This window comes from Lampetra planeri, chromosome 16 (genome assembly GCF_965212315.1).
Source record: "Lampetra planeri chromosome 16, kcLamPlan1.2.h2, whole genome shotgun sequence".
Taxonomy (NCBI): Eukaryota; Metazoa; Chordata; class Hyperoartia; order Petromyzontiformes; family Petromyzontidae; genus Lampetra; species Lampetra planeri.
In genome coordinates, this window is record NC_136122.1 from 11,742,433 (window position 1) to 11,759,938 (window position 17,506).

General features: G+C 48.6%; 1 protein-coding gene across 1 annotated transcript in view; it reads left to right on the forward strand.

Moving 5' to 3' along the window:
* The first annotated feature begins 5,111 nt into the window (after nucleotides 1–5,111).
* Nucleotides 5,112–17,506, forward strand: part of LOC144723057 (lysoplasmalogenase TMEM86B-like) — a 33,313-nt gene continuing 20,918 nt past the window's right edge. Inside the window, exon 1 of the mRNA XM_078601599.1 lies at nucleotides 5,112–5,335. Coding sequence (XP_078457725.1) covers nucleotides 5,318–5,335 — 18 coding nt within the window. The 5' untranslated portion in view covers nucleotides 5,112–5,317. The remainder of the gene's footprint in view (nucleotides 5,336–17,506) is intronic.

The following is a 17,506-nucleotide window of genomic DNA, read 5'->3' on the forward strand; positions in this document are numbered from 1 at the left end:
TGTTGCAATGTACAGTTCATAAATACTACTACTTAAGGGCCCTCTATACATTCAGGAAAGCCCCAACATTAATCGCAAGCTCGGTTTTTTTTGCTTTTGTTCAGGAGGGACCCGCCACATGCGGAGTGTTTGGCTAATTCCACGGTCACACGAAACAAAGTGTGCGTGAGGAAATCCGCGAGGGCGCGAACCTCTCACCTTCACGAGGGGATAACAGTCGCAGCTCTGCACGCGAATGGATTCTCAAACCTCATTGAGAGGCCCGCAGAGGAAGATGGTGCGGCCCCTCCCCCCACCTCCCCCCCAATGAGAAGTTCAGCCGCTTTGTAATGTTCTGCACATGTGCAGCTTTTGTCCATCCATTGTCGGCGTATCTGATTTTTTTTGTTACAGAAAGCTAGGCAGATGTGATTATGAAGTATTATTTTCAGCATATATGCCAAGTCCCTCCCTATAGGGTGACTCCAAATAATCATGAGCGTCATTGTGGAGACTGTAAAGCAGGGATGGGGAACGTCCGGCCCGCGGGCCGTATAAGGCCCGCGAAATCATTGGGTCTGGCCCTGCCAAGGCAACCGCAGGCGGGACTCGAAATTAAATAAATCTCGGAGCAAACCTGGAAAAGCAGTTGCGAGTAGCAACATCATCAATACCAGCTAACATCACACGCCTCACCAAAGAGACGCAGTTCCAGCCATCGTATTAGGGGTGAGTTAATTAAATGTTTGACCAAATATAACAGGCTAATTTTTAAGTTGATAATTTTGTATGGCCCGCGAATGATGTTATATAAATATCCAAATGGCCCTTGGCAGAAAAAGGTTTCCCACCCCTGCTCTAAAGAATTTAATTCAATAATAAGTACGTCCGATTTATAACGAGCACAGAATTCGTGTAGCGAGTCGCTCACAAAAGTCAGAGGTGCGGCAGTCCATGAAGGAGACAATCCCTCTCCTCCAGGTGTCTTCTCTCCCGCATTCTTAACGCAAAGCCATTGTCCCCACGGCCCTCTCCGGGGGTGATACTTTCAGCAGCATTGACCGGGTTGCAACGTGTGCACCGGTTTCGATACATAGCGTCTCATCAGCGGAGTCATGCCTGCTTCAAGCAATGCTGCTGAACTGCCGGACGTTTAGAATAGCACTCCCCAGCATTTTTGGCACCAGGGACCGGTTTCGTGGAAGACAATTTTTTCACGGACTGGCGGGGGGGGGGGGAGTTCATCATTGGGTTTTTCCCCATTTTCAAAGAAGCTCTCCAGCGACGTTTGTTTTTGACTGATTTTGGCTAGGGGTTAGCAGCTTGTGGGCTTACCACAACTGTGACAAGTGCGCAGTGCGGGAAAGAAACGCGGACGGAAGTGGTAAATACAATAATGGGCGGGCCACACGCGGACTCACCACTCACCTCGTGCTGTGCGGCCCGGTTCCTAACAGGCCACGGACCGGTACCGATCTTCGGCCCGGGGGTTGGGGACCCCTGGTTTAAAAGACAGGAACCCTCTCCCAAAAGGCGTGGGTGCTGCCTGGTCCAACACAATCTTATACGATACGTAACTCCAAATACTAATTTGAGTTGTTGTGGTTAAAATAAAAAATAAATAGATGACAAGCAATGCTAAGAGTATATCTACAGAGTGCTATTGAAACGACATGAACGACGAACTACTAGGAGCTTTCGCGACCAATATCATCCATAATACAAGTTTTTTGGGTTAGATCGCATAAATATATAAATGTGTCGCTAAACCGGCCACCACCGACACAGACAATCGGTAAGGTTTGTCACGTAAACATAACATGCAAATTCGTTACTAGTACAGCACACCGGTGTTTTGGAGAGCAAAGCCACAACATTTACAATCTGAGTACGACGTTTCGCAAGACGACAGCCACAAAACTGGCAGTCGCATAATGAAGCGAGTTGTAATTACTGGCGAAACGTCGTACTCAGATTGTAAATGTTATGGCTTTGCTCTCCAACACACGACCGGTGTGCTGTACTAGTGTAGTGCACTGACTTCGGAGACGATGTTTTAGAGGCACCTTCTTTTATTAACACACACGATCTCGCCTGCACACACTCCGTACTCGCTAGCCTTTGGCACAACACTCGCCGTCTAGCATCGGCGGCGCTGACCAAGACAGTTGACAGGCCATCTAGCAGCGCGACGTCGAGCGAAGACTGCAACGACGATGGCGACGAGACGACATCTATGACGAGACGATCCAATTCCCACAACGGCAGCCTCGAGCTCCCCGCTCTCGGCCCCTTTTATCCTAGCAGCGTGGCCTGGCTCTGCCCTGGCCACGCCTCCCTTCTCGGACCCACTGGCAGGTTCCAGGGGCTTCCAGATGGGCCCCTCTATGACCCTTCCCCAGTTCTTCCGCCCTGCCAACACACCCGTGTATATGCTCACTGCCGTGTGTACTGTTTGTACACCGCAGTTGCCGCTGTTGGTCACCAGCCGGTGCTATTACACTACACTAGTAATGAATTGGCCATGTTCTGTTTACGTGACGAACCTTACTAATTAGCTATATCGGGTGCTGGCGGGTTTTAACAACAAATTTATATATTTACGCGGTCTAAGTCAACAAAAAAACCTATATTATGGTCAGTAACAATACTAGGTCCGGGCTTCGTGCTCGGTCTTGAAGCTTGTTCCTTCCCTTTAACATCCCCTTCTCTTGTACTCTGCCCTTTTATATCATTTTACCCCCCCCCCTTTCTCGAATGCTCCCTCACTCTTTCCCCCCCTTAGACAATCCCCGTCCTTCTCCCTCTAACGCAGGGGTGGGGAACGTCCGGCCCGCGGCCCGTATAAGGCCCGCGAAATCATTTGGTGTGGCCCTGCCAAGGCAACCGCAGGCGGGACTCGAAATTCAATAAATCTAAGAGCAAACCTGGAAAAGCAGTTGCGAGTAGCAACATTATCAATACCAGCTAACATCACACGCCTCGCCAAAGAAAAGCAGTTCCAGCCATCACATTAGGGGTGAGTTAATTAAATGTTTGACCAAATATAACAGGCAAAATTTTTAAGTTGATAATTTTTTATGGCCCGCGAATGATGTTATAAATATCCAAATGGCCCTTGGCAGAAAAAAGGTTCCCCATCCCTGCTCTAACGGATCCCAACCGTAGCCAATGGAGTTTTCCCGCCCAATTCTCTTTAAAAAAACGTTTTTTTCTCCTCCAATCACCTCACAAGCCTGCCGCACGACCAATCCCTGTGGAGGCCTCTCGCCGCCAATCGGAGACCTTGATCGCTTTTTGAATAACCGTTATGCTGCACATTGGCTTGGGGTTGGTGAGTGTTTGTTAATTTCGGCCATTGTACACTATGAAGCAAAGGCCAATTGTCTGAAACGCCGCCCGTTAAATATTTCAAACGTTCAGGCCACAGTGGTGTGGACAAATATATGTGCGTTTGTTTTAGAGGTAAATATAGAGTGAGGTTGCAAAGAGTCCAAAAAACCCTGTGCGTATTTTTAAACTCCCCCGCCGAGGTATGTAAGTTTGTTTTCCTCTATAGGACGTATATGTGCGACACTGCAAATAGTAGTCCCAAAATACACGCTCAGGCACGGGGCGCACGATAAATCCTGAGCCTTACAAGGCGCCCAGTGACATAGGCTGAGAGGGCCACTCACAAATTGAACCAACAACGTTGAGCAGTCCGCGTGTCTCACGAGCCTCGACGGTTTTGCTAGTGCAAAAGGCCGCTTGCGAGTATAACAACGCTAGGATACCATCGTAATATGTGACGACGCTATCATTTCACCGTAAGATGTGACAATGCCACGATATCATCGTAAGATCTGACATATCATCCGTTCTGAATATTCAATTGCACTTTTTTGGGAAACGCGATCGTCGCTAGAATTGTTTCCTTTGGTGGGTGACATGAAACACGACACCTTCGTGGCTGCCGTACCTTAAGCGATTTCTACGGTGTGTGTGTGTGTGACGTCTACGGTGTGTGTGTGACATCTTCGGTGTGAGTGACATTTGAGGTGTGTGTGTGTGGCGTCTATGGTGTGTGTGACATCTGCGGTGTGTGTGTGTGACATCTGACAGACATCTGCCGATACCTCTGACATGTCTTAGCGTTGTCCTGCACGTTGGGTGAACACTAATACCTCACACCAAGAAATACCCCTGAGCTCCGATTCACGTAACTCGGGGATTTTGATCTGCATGGGTTTCCTCCAGATGATGTCGGACGTGATGGGAGCCTCGCTCCCCCCTAGGTCGACTCAGCCTTAAAGTATCTGGTGCATGGTGTAAAATATCGCATCAAGGGGTAGTGGAGTGTGTTGGCCACCTGGTACCCACTCGTGCGTCGAGCAGGCCTTAATAGGTGCTCGCTAACTGCTCTTGCGTTGACAGCATACGCCTGTCCCCAGCATGGAACGTGGGGCCAACGGTGTTCCATGGTTGCACACACATAAAATATGGTTCATGTAATTCTAGATTTGAAGCTTTCGTGACTGCAAGGATTCATATTCCTAGGTTTTTTCGGTAAAGTCACGTAGGTAAAAAAATTAAATTTAAATTAATAAAAGTAAAAAAAAAAATCACGACGTTTCGGAGGCAACACAAGCTTCCGTTTTCAGGTGGAACCGTCACAGCACGCTTGCTGTATCATTTACTTATTTTATTTTACTTTTATTAATTTTAATTCTTTACCTACGTGACTTTACCGAAAAAACCTAAGAATATGGTTCATGTAATATTTAGTCAGTCTGCCTTTGGACTTTCCAGATAAATGTTGCCCACCATTATTGTTTTACAAATAGGCAAACAGCGAACCGGTTTCAATTTCTCTGATAGCCATCAGCAACGTTTTCCCTTTAAAAAAATAAATGATATTACGGAAATATACCGCATACACATGTTAGGCTGTGCACTATGTAATTAGATTCTACAAGGGACAGTACAATTGCATGCAATCGTAGCTGCTTAACGACGGTGGCTTTTCTGTCTCTCCTTTCATGACGGCTTTCTCGAGGTTTTTAATCGTTTTCGTCAAAGCACAGAAGCCTCCCCCCTTTCCTTGTAAGGGCAATTCGACTGCACTGATGACCCATCACCTACTAAGGCCAGAGCTTTATATTGCTTTTCAAAACGCCAGCATGGGGTGTACTCTGTTCCCGAACTATCGGACTTGAGTCCATGGTACAAGCAAGGTGTTTTTTTAGTTGTACCCCAGGCATCAGGATAAACAGGCAAGAGGAGGTTGCCATTCCTCTATGCTCAACTAGTCTCAAATCTTCTCTCCCTCCTGCTCTTCTTCACGCCAGTTCAAGTGATGATGGACGGGTGGCAGGTGAGTATACGTGTACTGTGTAGTAAACGCGGGTCTCATAGCTGTATGTGTGTTTCACACGCGAAGCGTTCACCCGCGGAGATGGAGCGATTACAATTCAGTCCGTGTGTAGGCGCGTGGTGGACCGTTGAATCGCGGAGATGCCAGCGGCTTGGAGGGGCCTTCATCCAGCAGTGGATTATTAACCATGGCTAATGATGATGATGAACCGTCGGCTCACAGAGGAGTTCTGGGTGTGTGTGTTTTTGACGCGTGCGAGAAACGGGGAGTTCTCCGTGCAAGGCAGGAGAGCAAGTAGGTTGGTGTTCTCCGTCAGTGCGCTTGGATTGAGTGTTCGTTCTTGCCTACGAGTTCACGTGACCTCAAAGTACACAGCAACAATAACTGGTTCACGATCCACGTTACCATGACGGGGCTAGGTATACTCTTGACTTCCCACTGGCCGGTGCTGTTAACCCGCGCTGCGATTTTATATTTGAACCCTGCAGGATCAATAATAAAGTGGCATATTCTTACACGTTCACGGTGTAGTTGTAAGTTTGTACATAGTAAGGGTTTGGGTAAAAATACGCTTCAATTTAAATCCGTTAAGTTTCACGACTATGCATATACATCGACTGGTACGTGTGATAATCAATGGTTCGTTCCCTATAGGCTGGATTTGATGGATCTACAATGCGTGACCTCTCCACAAAGTTCAAATGAGAACCGAATATATGTTTTTACGTAACTAGGATAGTAAATCGCTGCAATTGTATCCCGATAGGCGTGTGAGTCTGGGCGAGGAGGGAGGGAGGGTGGTTATTCAGTCCACGGTGGCGAAATGTCAAATACCTCGCCTGGTATGGAGGAGGTTGTGGGTTAGATCCCGACTTTGACGTCTGTTGCATATTTGGAGTTTGCATGTCTCTTTCCCCGTGGTCGCGTGGATTTTTCTTCAGGTCCTCCAGGTTTTTCCCGTCCACATTTAGAATGGACAGGCGTTTCGGGTATTTGACTACTGCTAGACATTTTCACGTGATAAGCCACTTCGTTAAGCTATCATTTGTGGCCATGTCGCTTCTGATAAAGAGCTAGATAGCTCAGTGTGCCTTACCTGGAAACAATAGTTTTAGTTTAGTATATACCCTGAGTATAGTAAATAGGTTATGCGGAAAGCAATCACACTATACATTGCCTCTGGCAATCGTGACCTGAGTGTAAGCCACGTGACGTGTAAACTCGAGTCGTGAGTTGGTCGAGTAACGAGGACGGGATGGAAAGCCCTTGGAAACTAATACTTGGAAACTAATACTTGGAAACTAAGCATCAACAAATCAGATTTTGTCAAAAATTAAATCGAAGGGAAAATATCTTCATTTGAAGCTTTCGTGACTGCAGGAATCCATACTCTTTGGTTCTTTCGGTAAAGACACGTAGGTATCAAATAAAAGAAAATAAATCACGACGTTTCTGGCGCAAAACAAGCGTCCGTCATCAGGTGGGAATGCATGTATTTATTATTTATTTTTACCTACGTGACTTTACCGAAAGAACCAAAGGGTATATAAATAATTAAGCGTCGCGACAAAGAGCGTGCCACACGCATGCACAGTAAACAACCGTGTTTGCTTGACGCTATCTCTGCCCTTTGCACAAAGGTAGTGTCCAGGCTTAAAGTTAAGGTTGTTCATTTAACCGGGTGTTGTACTTTCTTCATGACAGCTTGAAAATTGTGAGGTGCTTAAGTAAAGGAACCGGTTACGTTGGGTATATATATAGTATTTACCAAGTAGCCTAAATGCTGCCACCCCGCATGCTTCACCTAAGCTGTGGGTCTGCAAGGGAGGTCCGTCCCATCCACCCTCCACCCCCGGCCGTGTATCCCACGCAAATTCCGCGGGCAGTGCTCGTTTAACAAAAAAAACCCAATGCAATTTATAATAAGCTTCAGATGTGATAGCTCTTTTTTTAATCCTATACATTTTTATGATGGACATTGTTGTTTGCCACGGGACAACGTTCCCCATTACTGTATATTAAATCAATAAACGAATCTGTTGGTCGCAAGTCAGCAAGCGAAACGATATTGGGCCAGTCCACGTGTGGGTTTTTCGGAGTTGGGCTGCCGCACGCTGCTGTGGGCACCTTCACAAGTGGAAATTGACGATGAGCCCGCAGTAGCGAAAGCCCAGAAAGAATAAAAGCTCAACACGCAGCCCATCGTGGAAGAGAAAAAAAACCTCACTGATGACAAAACCTACTCGTTAAATTGCACCGACGTGGGCTACATTCTAGCTGTGTGGCTTGGCAGCCAGTGTTCTGCTTATCGGTGCCACGTATCTCTCCCCGCGTTGGAATTTGACTACAAGGCTAAATGTGGCCATGTTGACCCAGTGTTCAGATCATTTTCCCGTTGTTTGACGCTGTTATGCTGCCTCGAATCTACTGTCACGACGCTTCGCGGTCCACCCTAAATCGCATCCGCTGCACAAAAACATGGCAGCAGATGCGGATACCTGATGCATAAATGTTAAAATAAAAACTCTCAAGCAGTGTGCAACTGTGGTTATCCAAAACAGACCGTACAACGTCCAACGACGCAATGCCCCAATCCACAAGTACGAAGGGGACATCACAGCGATACAACTCCGCTGCTCCTGACGACAAGGTTAACTGGCTTGACCAACCTCGGTGTGAAATTCTAGTTGATGCTCTGCATCTACATGAACAGTCATACGAAAGAAGTAAGACTGCGAAACTCGTGCAACAGCACTTCATACAAACCCACAGTTCCATAGAGAAGTGCTCCAACCACAAACTTCCCTGTCGATTTAAGGAAATAAAAGCATGGTATAAAAGAAGCAAACCAGGTGGCAAAAACCCCCTTTGCCGCAAATGCGTGCACATATGACAACCGGTCATGTTCGACTTTGCAACCGTCCACAGATTCACATTCTGGCGATGTGGCATCAAGGTCGGGATCGAACCTGCGACACACCAGGCGAGGCAGTTAACGTCTCGCCACTGCGGCGAACAGGGCCAGGGGAAGGTCTAATGAAACGTGCAATGCGTGTAACGCCGTTTAGTAGAGTGAGGACACAGAGTCGCCGTGCCATCTACACGCGAGAGAAGTGCAATGTGCATACGTGCGTGTGACGTCAGCGTCACGGCCCAGGTTCTACAGTGGAAAAAGAAATAAGCAATTTGGTGTTTCCTGAGCTGTGCCAGGCCGGCTCAGCATGGTCGCGGCTCATCTGTGCAGTGGAAAAAAAATGTTTTGAGACGGTGTGTGTAGGGGACTGTTTGACCAAGTGGCAGATGTGGGTCACAGTGCGGTGGGTAGTCAATAGGACTGGCCATTTCATCTCTCGTCTCGTTTCGCACCTCCCATCAGCACGGTTGGCTACGCGCATACATCCGTACATACGTTGCCGGATGTTTTCTTCTCTTTCATCTCGTAAGTTATTTTTGCTCTGATAGTTGTGATGCATACCCCGCCGGGATCCAGAGAGATCAGCAACCAACGATCCAAACAACAAACCGCAAAGCCTCCCACATCGCACACGCCGCGGGGAGGCCCTCATCCAGCAACGCGTTGACAACGAGGCCTCTGCGTGTGCACTGGATGCATCGTTTCGCTCACCCATCCCCACAAGCCTGAGTGCCAAACGCCAGGGCGACTGCTTGGCCAGTTTCGCCGGAATGTGAACCCAGCTGTTAGTGTGTGCGAGTGTGTGTGGTGTGTGTAGTGTGTGTCGTGGTGACGTCACCGCCACTTAGTGGCGAATGGCGGTTGTTGTGTTGTTGTTGTTGGTGTGTGTGGTGTGTGTAGTGTGTGTGTGTGGCGTGTGTAGTGTGTGTGGTGTAGTGTGTGTGGTGTGTGTAGTGTGGCGGTCAGCGCGCTGCGCTATGAACCCGGCGACCAGGGCTCGATTCCCGCTCACGGCCAACACCAGTGACGATTGTCTGAACTGGTCCTGGGCCTCTCCCCTAGGTCGACTCAGCCTCAAATGAGTACCTGGTGCGGTGTGCAAACTTCGCCACTGGGGAGACAAAGGCGGTCGGGCGTGGTGCTGGGGCCACCCACCCCCTCGTGTACCGTCCCGGCTTCCATAGGTGCTCGCTAACAGCACTTGCCCCTACAGTCTGTTGAGGCTACAAGGGGGATCTTTGTGTGCACGTGCTGCACATCGTTGCTCACTCTGGACAGGAATGTCTTTGTGTTGGAAGGTCAGAGGTCGTTGCGATCTGCCCATTCCCTAGCAGCAATCATCATCATCATCATTCCCTTCCTCCCCCCTAGCTCTCTCTCTGGTGTGTTTTCTTTTTTTGTTGTTGTACCGCGCGTTTGTTCGGCACGATGTCCGACGTTTCGCATCACGAGCTGGGAGATGCTTCTTCGTGAGGAAGATAAATGAGCCGCTCAACGTCACGGTCCGCGTACAACGCCGCCGCTGTGAAGGGAAATGATTGAGCGGTGCTTTGGTGAACGTGGCGAAATGAATGCATATCTGTTCATCTCATAATCGAGCACTGTCCATTATATACACACGATTCTCGATCACCAGACTCGACATGCAGCAGTTGTGCCAATTGCACTTTGAAATCATAAAGGTTTTTTTTTTGGGGGGGGGGGGGGGTTAGATAAACCGTTAACCCATCACCATCCGACACAGCCAATTGGTGAGGTTTGCCACGTAAACAAAACGTGACATTTAGTTTCGACTTGCGCACACCCGTGTGTTGGAGAGTATACCCGCAACATTTACAGTAGTGTGACGCTTCGCCGGTGACGACGACAACAACGAGCCTTCATCAGGCGATTTGCCAGGATTTTAGTATTTTTTTTTATCACGAACAATATTGGTCGCGGAAAGCCCACGCGTTGTTTAAACTGCACTTTAAATGTCACGCGAAAGAGAGAAGGCAGAGTGCAACTCCCCAAACAAAGTACGTGGCAGTACCCTCCCCTCCCCCATTTCCTGATCCACGATTTGCTTCGCGTGTTTATCCCCCCACCCACCCCCCACCCACCACGCTTCCACCTCCAGCCTCTCTTCCTCTCTGCCTTCATTACAAATACGAGGAGAGGGTGAAAAGAGCCCCCCCGCCCCCTGCTACTCCGTTGCAGAAGATTCCATTTTCTGCTGTTGCGTCGAATTAGGACCCATGGCGAACAGAGCGGCTGCCTGCCCGCAACATCTGCCAAATTGTTTTGGTTAAGCTGTACTGCATGGGCGTTGCTACACAATTTACGCAAATAAACCCAACCCATTCGTCAATAACACCGCCTTTGAATGGATATATAAAGATAAAATCGGTGATGTTTTTTGGCAATTGTCCTTCTTCATAGCACGTCTGACAGTTCGCCAGCATCGGTTTAAGCAAGTGCTGATTCGACCAATGAGACATCGGTGGGTGTTGAAACCAGCCCACAGTTTGCTCGTATCGAACCAATGCTGCTGAAATGATGCCCTGCTAGAAGGCCGTTGTGTAAAATAATTCAATTTGTCTTTGTGGGCAGACAGATATGGAACGGGGTGTGTATTGTTTATTGTTACTTATATTCTACACAACGACCGGCAATCGTTGTTTCGTATTTTATGTCAACAAGTTGGCACTTCCTCGAAATGACTCATGCCTTCCTCGGGACGGTCGCAAACGTTCCAATGAATGCGAGCGGGCTTGAGCAGGATGCTTCACAATGCACCGCACGCATCTCTTGAGTTGATGCGGGCCAACTTCGAGGCAGTGTTCATTGTGCATCCGTGTATCGTTAGGTACGTACTGGGAGTCACACCGAGAGACTGAAAGGCACACGTGAATTAAATAACACACACCGCTTGGTGACATCAAATGTATGTATGTTGAACTTCTTTCGCACCGTACGTAGCCAACCATGCTTATCGGAGGTACGGGGGAAGGACAACAAACTGAACACAAAACGCAGTTCTTAAGCAATGCGTTTGCAATCGAGATGATTTAAAAGTGCATAGCTTCAGTGGCTTCCTAATATCGGAAGGAAGAGCGTTCCAGACGGCCCCAGGAGAGCGCCTGAATGCGCCACGCGACGCGGTGACCGCCGCCTTTGTTCGACGGCGAGCCAACAGCGATGAGATCCGCGCACGTGCGGGAGCGCGACGGAGCTGTTGCGTCACAAAGCCACGAGGGATGGCGACAGCTTGGGGGAGACCTTCATCCAGCAGTTGATGAACCATTGCTGATGGCAATGATGAAGTTTTCCTTGAGTTGTACACATTTTGGCGTCATCTGGTCCAACACCATGTGAGACTAGGCTCTAAGGAAAGCTGTCTCGGGTGTGGACCAATCAACTTCAAGGACAGTGCATACATTATCAGAGTTATGTTTTTTGTTTGCATTATGACTGCAGGTATTGTGGTCTATGCAAACATGACTCCTTGTAAAAAAAGGTGTCAGTTTTGTTGCCAGATAGAAGGGTAAAAAAAAATTATCCTATTTTTTACTGGAAAATGAGATTCCAATGGTGTAAATGCTTACCCCGAGCTCTCATACTCTGATGGTGCATTGTCTTTGAGTTGTGCGCCTTTTGGCGTCATCTGGTTCAACCCATGTGAGACTAGGCTCTAAGGAAAGCTGTCTTGGGTGGACCAATCAACTTCAAGGACAGTGCATACAACCAATTATCATATTTTTTACTGGCAAATGAGGTTCCAATGGAATGATGAAGTTCACTACATAGGTCTGTGCAGTTGTTACCTGGAGCTACACAGCGTGGTGGTCTGCAATTAGGTCCGACGTTTTTGCTCCACGTGCTGTGTGAGCATCTTTGGGAACTTCTTTTGGGGAGCAATTGAATTCCCGACGGTAGCTCCGAACACGTGGAGAGAAACGTCGGAAATGGTGCCGAACAGCTCGCGGCGTGAAGACATCTGGAGAGCTCGCATCGTCATGAGAACGTCAGGAAGCGCGAGTCATTAGTCCAGTACACTGAGATGTACAGGGCACGTGCGGCTATTGGCAGGCTGATAAGCCACTTCGTTGAGCTATCATTTTGTGGCCAAATCGATTCTGGAAAAGAAGCTAATAGCTCAGTGGGCTTTACCTGATAAGATCAAATAAATCAGTTTAGTTTTACTTCAATCTTGATTTGAAGCTTTCGTGACTGCCGGAATCCATACTCTTTGGGTCTTTCGGTAAAGTCACGTAGGTAGAATTTTTTTAGTTTTACTTGTAGAAACGTGTTGAAGTGATTTGTTTACCTTTCCCATACGTTGCACTCATATCGTATTTTTGCATCGTTTGTTGTAGCAACGCGGTGACCCGCTCCTACTTAACGTCTGGAAAAAAAGCGCTTACATCTCATGGGATTCCTCCAGTATCAAATACATATTCTGAGTATTTGAGCGAGCGTTTTTTTTTACGATGGACAGCGACACCGCGGCTTTGCCTCGCAACGCGCGGTGCCAATCGACTGTTCCCAAGATACGGTGGGGCCAGGGCAAACGGAAAGGGGCGTTCGCCTCAACAATGCTTTTGCCGTCGTTCTCAGGAAGCGTACTGGGGACGCATCTCCACATTCGCATCTCAAGTACCAGCCAGCAAGAGCCAATGTCATGGGCGCAGTCTGGGAGTCGAGGGGAGGCACGGGGGGGCAAGCACCCCCCCCCCCCCCAAACTGGACACCTTTTATGAATTTTCAGTAGTTTACAATTAAGATAAACAATTAATTATTTATATGCACCCACGAAGCGTAATGTGAGAGACAAAGCGAACAACTGCCCAAACCCAAACCCCTGCTTCTTAAACGACTCACCCACCCCCTCCCGCTATGTATCGATCAGTGGGGCCCCAGGCCGCATGCCTAATGGAGCACTCACTGTGAGTGAATCTATTTCGCGGAGTGCGCTGTGTCAAATCAATTGCATCAGCCTTCTTAATGTTCTGCACATGCATGGAATAATAATATCAATAATAACTACATTTCCTTTGGAAGGAAACGGGGTTGGATTTCCCGGAGCGGAAGGTTTGTGGGCGCGCTATTTAGAGACGGATTGTGTCATGCCAAGACATATACGATACATTGCTTAAGAGCACGCATACAACGTGAACAATCGCAATGATAATGTCACCTTGGAAATGCGCTTCACGGTATTTGAAGTCCGCTCTGTATTAAGTCGTTATCAGTCAATTCATGATCGTTTCAACATGAGAGGAAACCGGATCGCCCCATTGTGTGTGAGATCCACCCTGCCTCTGCAGTGCTGCATTACAGCCCACGCATGTGCGTTTGTACGCACACAAACCGCATTGTCAATCCACTGCTGGGCGAATGAAGCCCCCCAGTCCGCCTCCCCCGCCATGGGCGTTACGTGACCGTGATTTGCGGCGCTGGAAGGGCGCGTAACCGTGAATGGGAGGCCCAGGCCGGGTTCATTTTCTAAGTGCATACATCTATAAATAAATATTTCTGGCGATTGATGTTTTTGTTCGGTTGGACCGATGGCACAGTGTTCAAGCGGATACGCAGTGCGAGCGTCGCGCGCTGTTCATGATGGACTCTGCCCAATGGTGGACGCTGGTGGTATTTTCCACCCTAAGTGGTACCCACCGACCCCCGTGGCTCAAGGTCCTATACACGTGCGAGTGCATTCCAATGTTGACCCCCACCCATCCCTGTGCCTCCACTGTGCCTTCTTCTTGCTTATATTTCCTGCCGAGGACCGCACACAGCTTCCACTTGCTCAGAAAAAACGTTGGCGTGGCCACTCCTCTCCGTTGGGGGAAATTCCACAATCCTGAGCCAATGTCGTAAATTCTACATTCCTATGACCGCTGTCAGTCTGTCTTTAGAAGAAAGCAAAAAAACACAACAGCTGTTGGCATCTCACCAAGTTTGCAGCGTTAGTAACTAATACTCTATTTAATCAATGAACAATTGTTTTTATTTTACCAGGTAAGGCCCACTGAGCAATGTAACTCTTTTTCGGAAGCGACCTGGCCACAAATGATAGCTCAACGAAGTGGCTCATCATGTGAGGATTTATCGCGGTCAAATAATCTAAATGCGTGTTTTTAAATGTGGAGGAAAAAACCCGGAGGACCCAGATAAAAATCCACACGATCACGGAGAGAACATGCAAACTGCAAATATACAGCAGGCGTCAGGGTCAGGATTGAACCCATGGCCTCCTGTATACTAGGCGCGACAGTTAAAATCTCGTGACTCCGACAGATGTGACGATCAGAGTTGAATCTGGTCCGGGTTCAAACCCGTGGTTTCACCGTTTTGGTGAAGGGAGCCCGTCCAGGACTCGTTCAGTTATCACTCACCACTTATGTTAGCCGTGACCGAGAATTCAACTCAGGTCACTGAATTCATAGCGCAGTGCACTCGCCACTGCACCACTGGTCAGCAACTCTGTGATGTATAAGGAAGTGTTAGTAACAAGGCTGGTAAGGTTTGTGTATGTGTAGGTAGGTAGCTTGGCTAGGTTATGTAGCCCGCAGAGGTGGGACAAAGTCATTGTTATGCAAGTCCAAGTCGAGTCGCAAGTCATCAAATTCATGACTCGAGTCTGACTCGAGTCCAAGTCACATGACTCGAGTCCACATCTCATAGGTGGGACAAAGTCATTGTTATGCAAGTCCAAGTCGAGTCGCAAGTCATCAAATTCATGACTCGAGTCTGACTCGAGTCCAAGTCACATGACTCGAGTCCACACCTCTGGTAGCCCGCATGCCCAGCCACTGTATGCCCAAGCAGCGGCTTTTTGGCCGGACACAGGATGCTTTACAGACGCGGTACGGGCTCGAGAAGAGATGGACTGATATGGTACAGAAGGGCGTGGAGCTGATTATAGTTGATGATTGGTAACAGCGGTGTCAATATTGGCCTCTTTGTGGAGGAGGCTCGTGAAGGACGCTACTGGCCAGTTGGAGGTAGTCACTCTCCAGCAACAACGGAGGAGTGACGCTCACAACAACGCCTTGAGCGTGGGTGGCTAAAACGCAACAAGTTGGCATAGTGGGGAGCCCAGCTGGTGCATCTGGCAGTCATCTCAGTCAACCCGTAACACCCGGCTCTGTTCCGTGGTCTCCTGCTAGCGAGCCCTCGACCCTTCACACGGCCTCGAAGTGCACCTAGCCTGGCACGAGCGTCGTGGTGCCGTCACCGCCACTGAGTGACGAGCGGCGGTCGTTGTTGTAGTATTGGCCATATTCATATTGGCCATATTCAAGAATAGTAAGTGGGCTTGGACAGGGCACGTCGCGGTAAGGGGTGATTCTCGGTCGTCGGGACTGACAGCAGAGCGGGCAGCCGAAGGAGCCGACGCTTGTGCGAGTGGCCCTGCGCGGAGACGGAACGATTAAATTAGATCACGTGGTTGGGGCAAGATTGCTGCATCGCGAGACCGAGAAAAAATGGATGCGCCTTTGAGAGGCTTTCATCCAGCAGTGGATAGCTCACGGCTAACGATGATGTTGACGAGTGCATTAGGTATGTACGTTGACCTCAGAGTGCGCGTCCAGCGATGGGATTTCATGTAAGTAGCAAACAGAGTACCGCATACAAGCAGCACGTGTGTTTGCATGGGGGCGTCGACGAGCATGCGTGCTCTCGCTCGGCATCTCGCGGCGTCATGCGCAGGATCCACAAATCGATCGAAATCAAACACAGTAGAATCCATGAAATAGCGAGCCGAAACGAGAGCAGGGTGGAGCGCTGTTGGAAATCTTTGCCCACCGAACCCCCCCCACAACCCCCCATTTATATTACGTGGCCCCGCAACGAGGTATGTGTATCAGAGGCACCGGGCACTCGGCGCACATGAATGGAACAGCGAAATAAAAAAGCGCTGAAACGTTCAGAGTTGAAAATAACAACAACAAAAAACGCACGGAGAGCGATGCGTGCTTTGAGTGACACCCATGCTGGCAAAAGCACATGCCGGTGTAATTTGTGCAAATTAATGCGCATGTGTCAAATCTACCGCTGGACGAACGTTTCCTTTGTTCGACGGGATGTGTGCGACCCTCATGCGCGTTGGTCAGTCCGGGTTGGACAAGTCCGGCTGGCGGGGAAGGGAACTGGGTCTGGTTCGGATATTTTCTGTCCACCGATGTTAGCCGTGCCCAAGGTTCTTAAACTCGCGATTAGCACGGTCGGCTACGTGCGGTGTGCGAAAGAAGTTCAACGTAGATGGGTGCATCGCGTTGCGCGCGCTAACCACTGCGCCACCGCTCCACACGCACGCAAATTAGAGTGCATTTGGTATGAATCAGGGGCCGTCCATAAATGGCGTGCGTGGGCTGTGAGTTTGAACTGAGATGCGATCCTCAGTGCTGTACCCGATCGGGGGAGCGTGAGGTGAAGGCTGTCTTTGTTTTGAATCTGCAAAGGACTTCTTCTCTGCCATCGCGAGCCACAGCAGCTCCTTGTGATGAGTTTCTAAATGGCCTTTGATTGAGAGACGGGAACAAGCAGCAGAGAATGGCTGAGGTCAATTCATCACTGTGGTCAATGCCGATGATTGCGGCCACCGGACGAGTTGACCATTACTCTACGAGTCACGCCTCTGGCCAGCATAGTCCGATTCGAAAATCTTTTCCGAAAATAGTCTAAGTGATTTCCTGCTCAAATGATCGTGTATGTATTTTGAACTTTTTTCGCACCATACGTGACCAACCACGCTCAACGGAGGTGCTGGGGAAGGATAAAACAATAACTAATCACAAAAAGCAGTTCTAAATAAAGTCGTTTTCAACTTAGGTTTAAACGTGCATAACTCCAGTGGCTTCCTTTGTTTTGTATCGGAAGGAAGATCGTTCCAGACGACGGCAGAAGCACGCATCCGAAAGTGCGCGATGCGATAACAATCTTCGTCATTCATATTTTTGGTTTTTTTCGGTAAAGTCACGTAGGTAAAAAATTTAAACTAGGTGGAACCAGGTGGAACCTGAAGACGGAAGCTTGTGTTGCCTCCGAAACGTCGTGATTTTTATTTTACTTTTATTAATTTTAGTTTAAATTTTTTACGACGTTTCGGAGGCAACACAGGCTTCCGTTCCGTCTTCAGGATCCACCTGGTTTTACCTGAAGACGGAAGCTTGTGTTGCCTCCGAAACGTCGTGATTTTTATTTTACTTTTATAAAAACAATTTTTTTATTTTTTACCTACGTGACTTTACCGAAAAAAACCCAAGAAT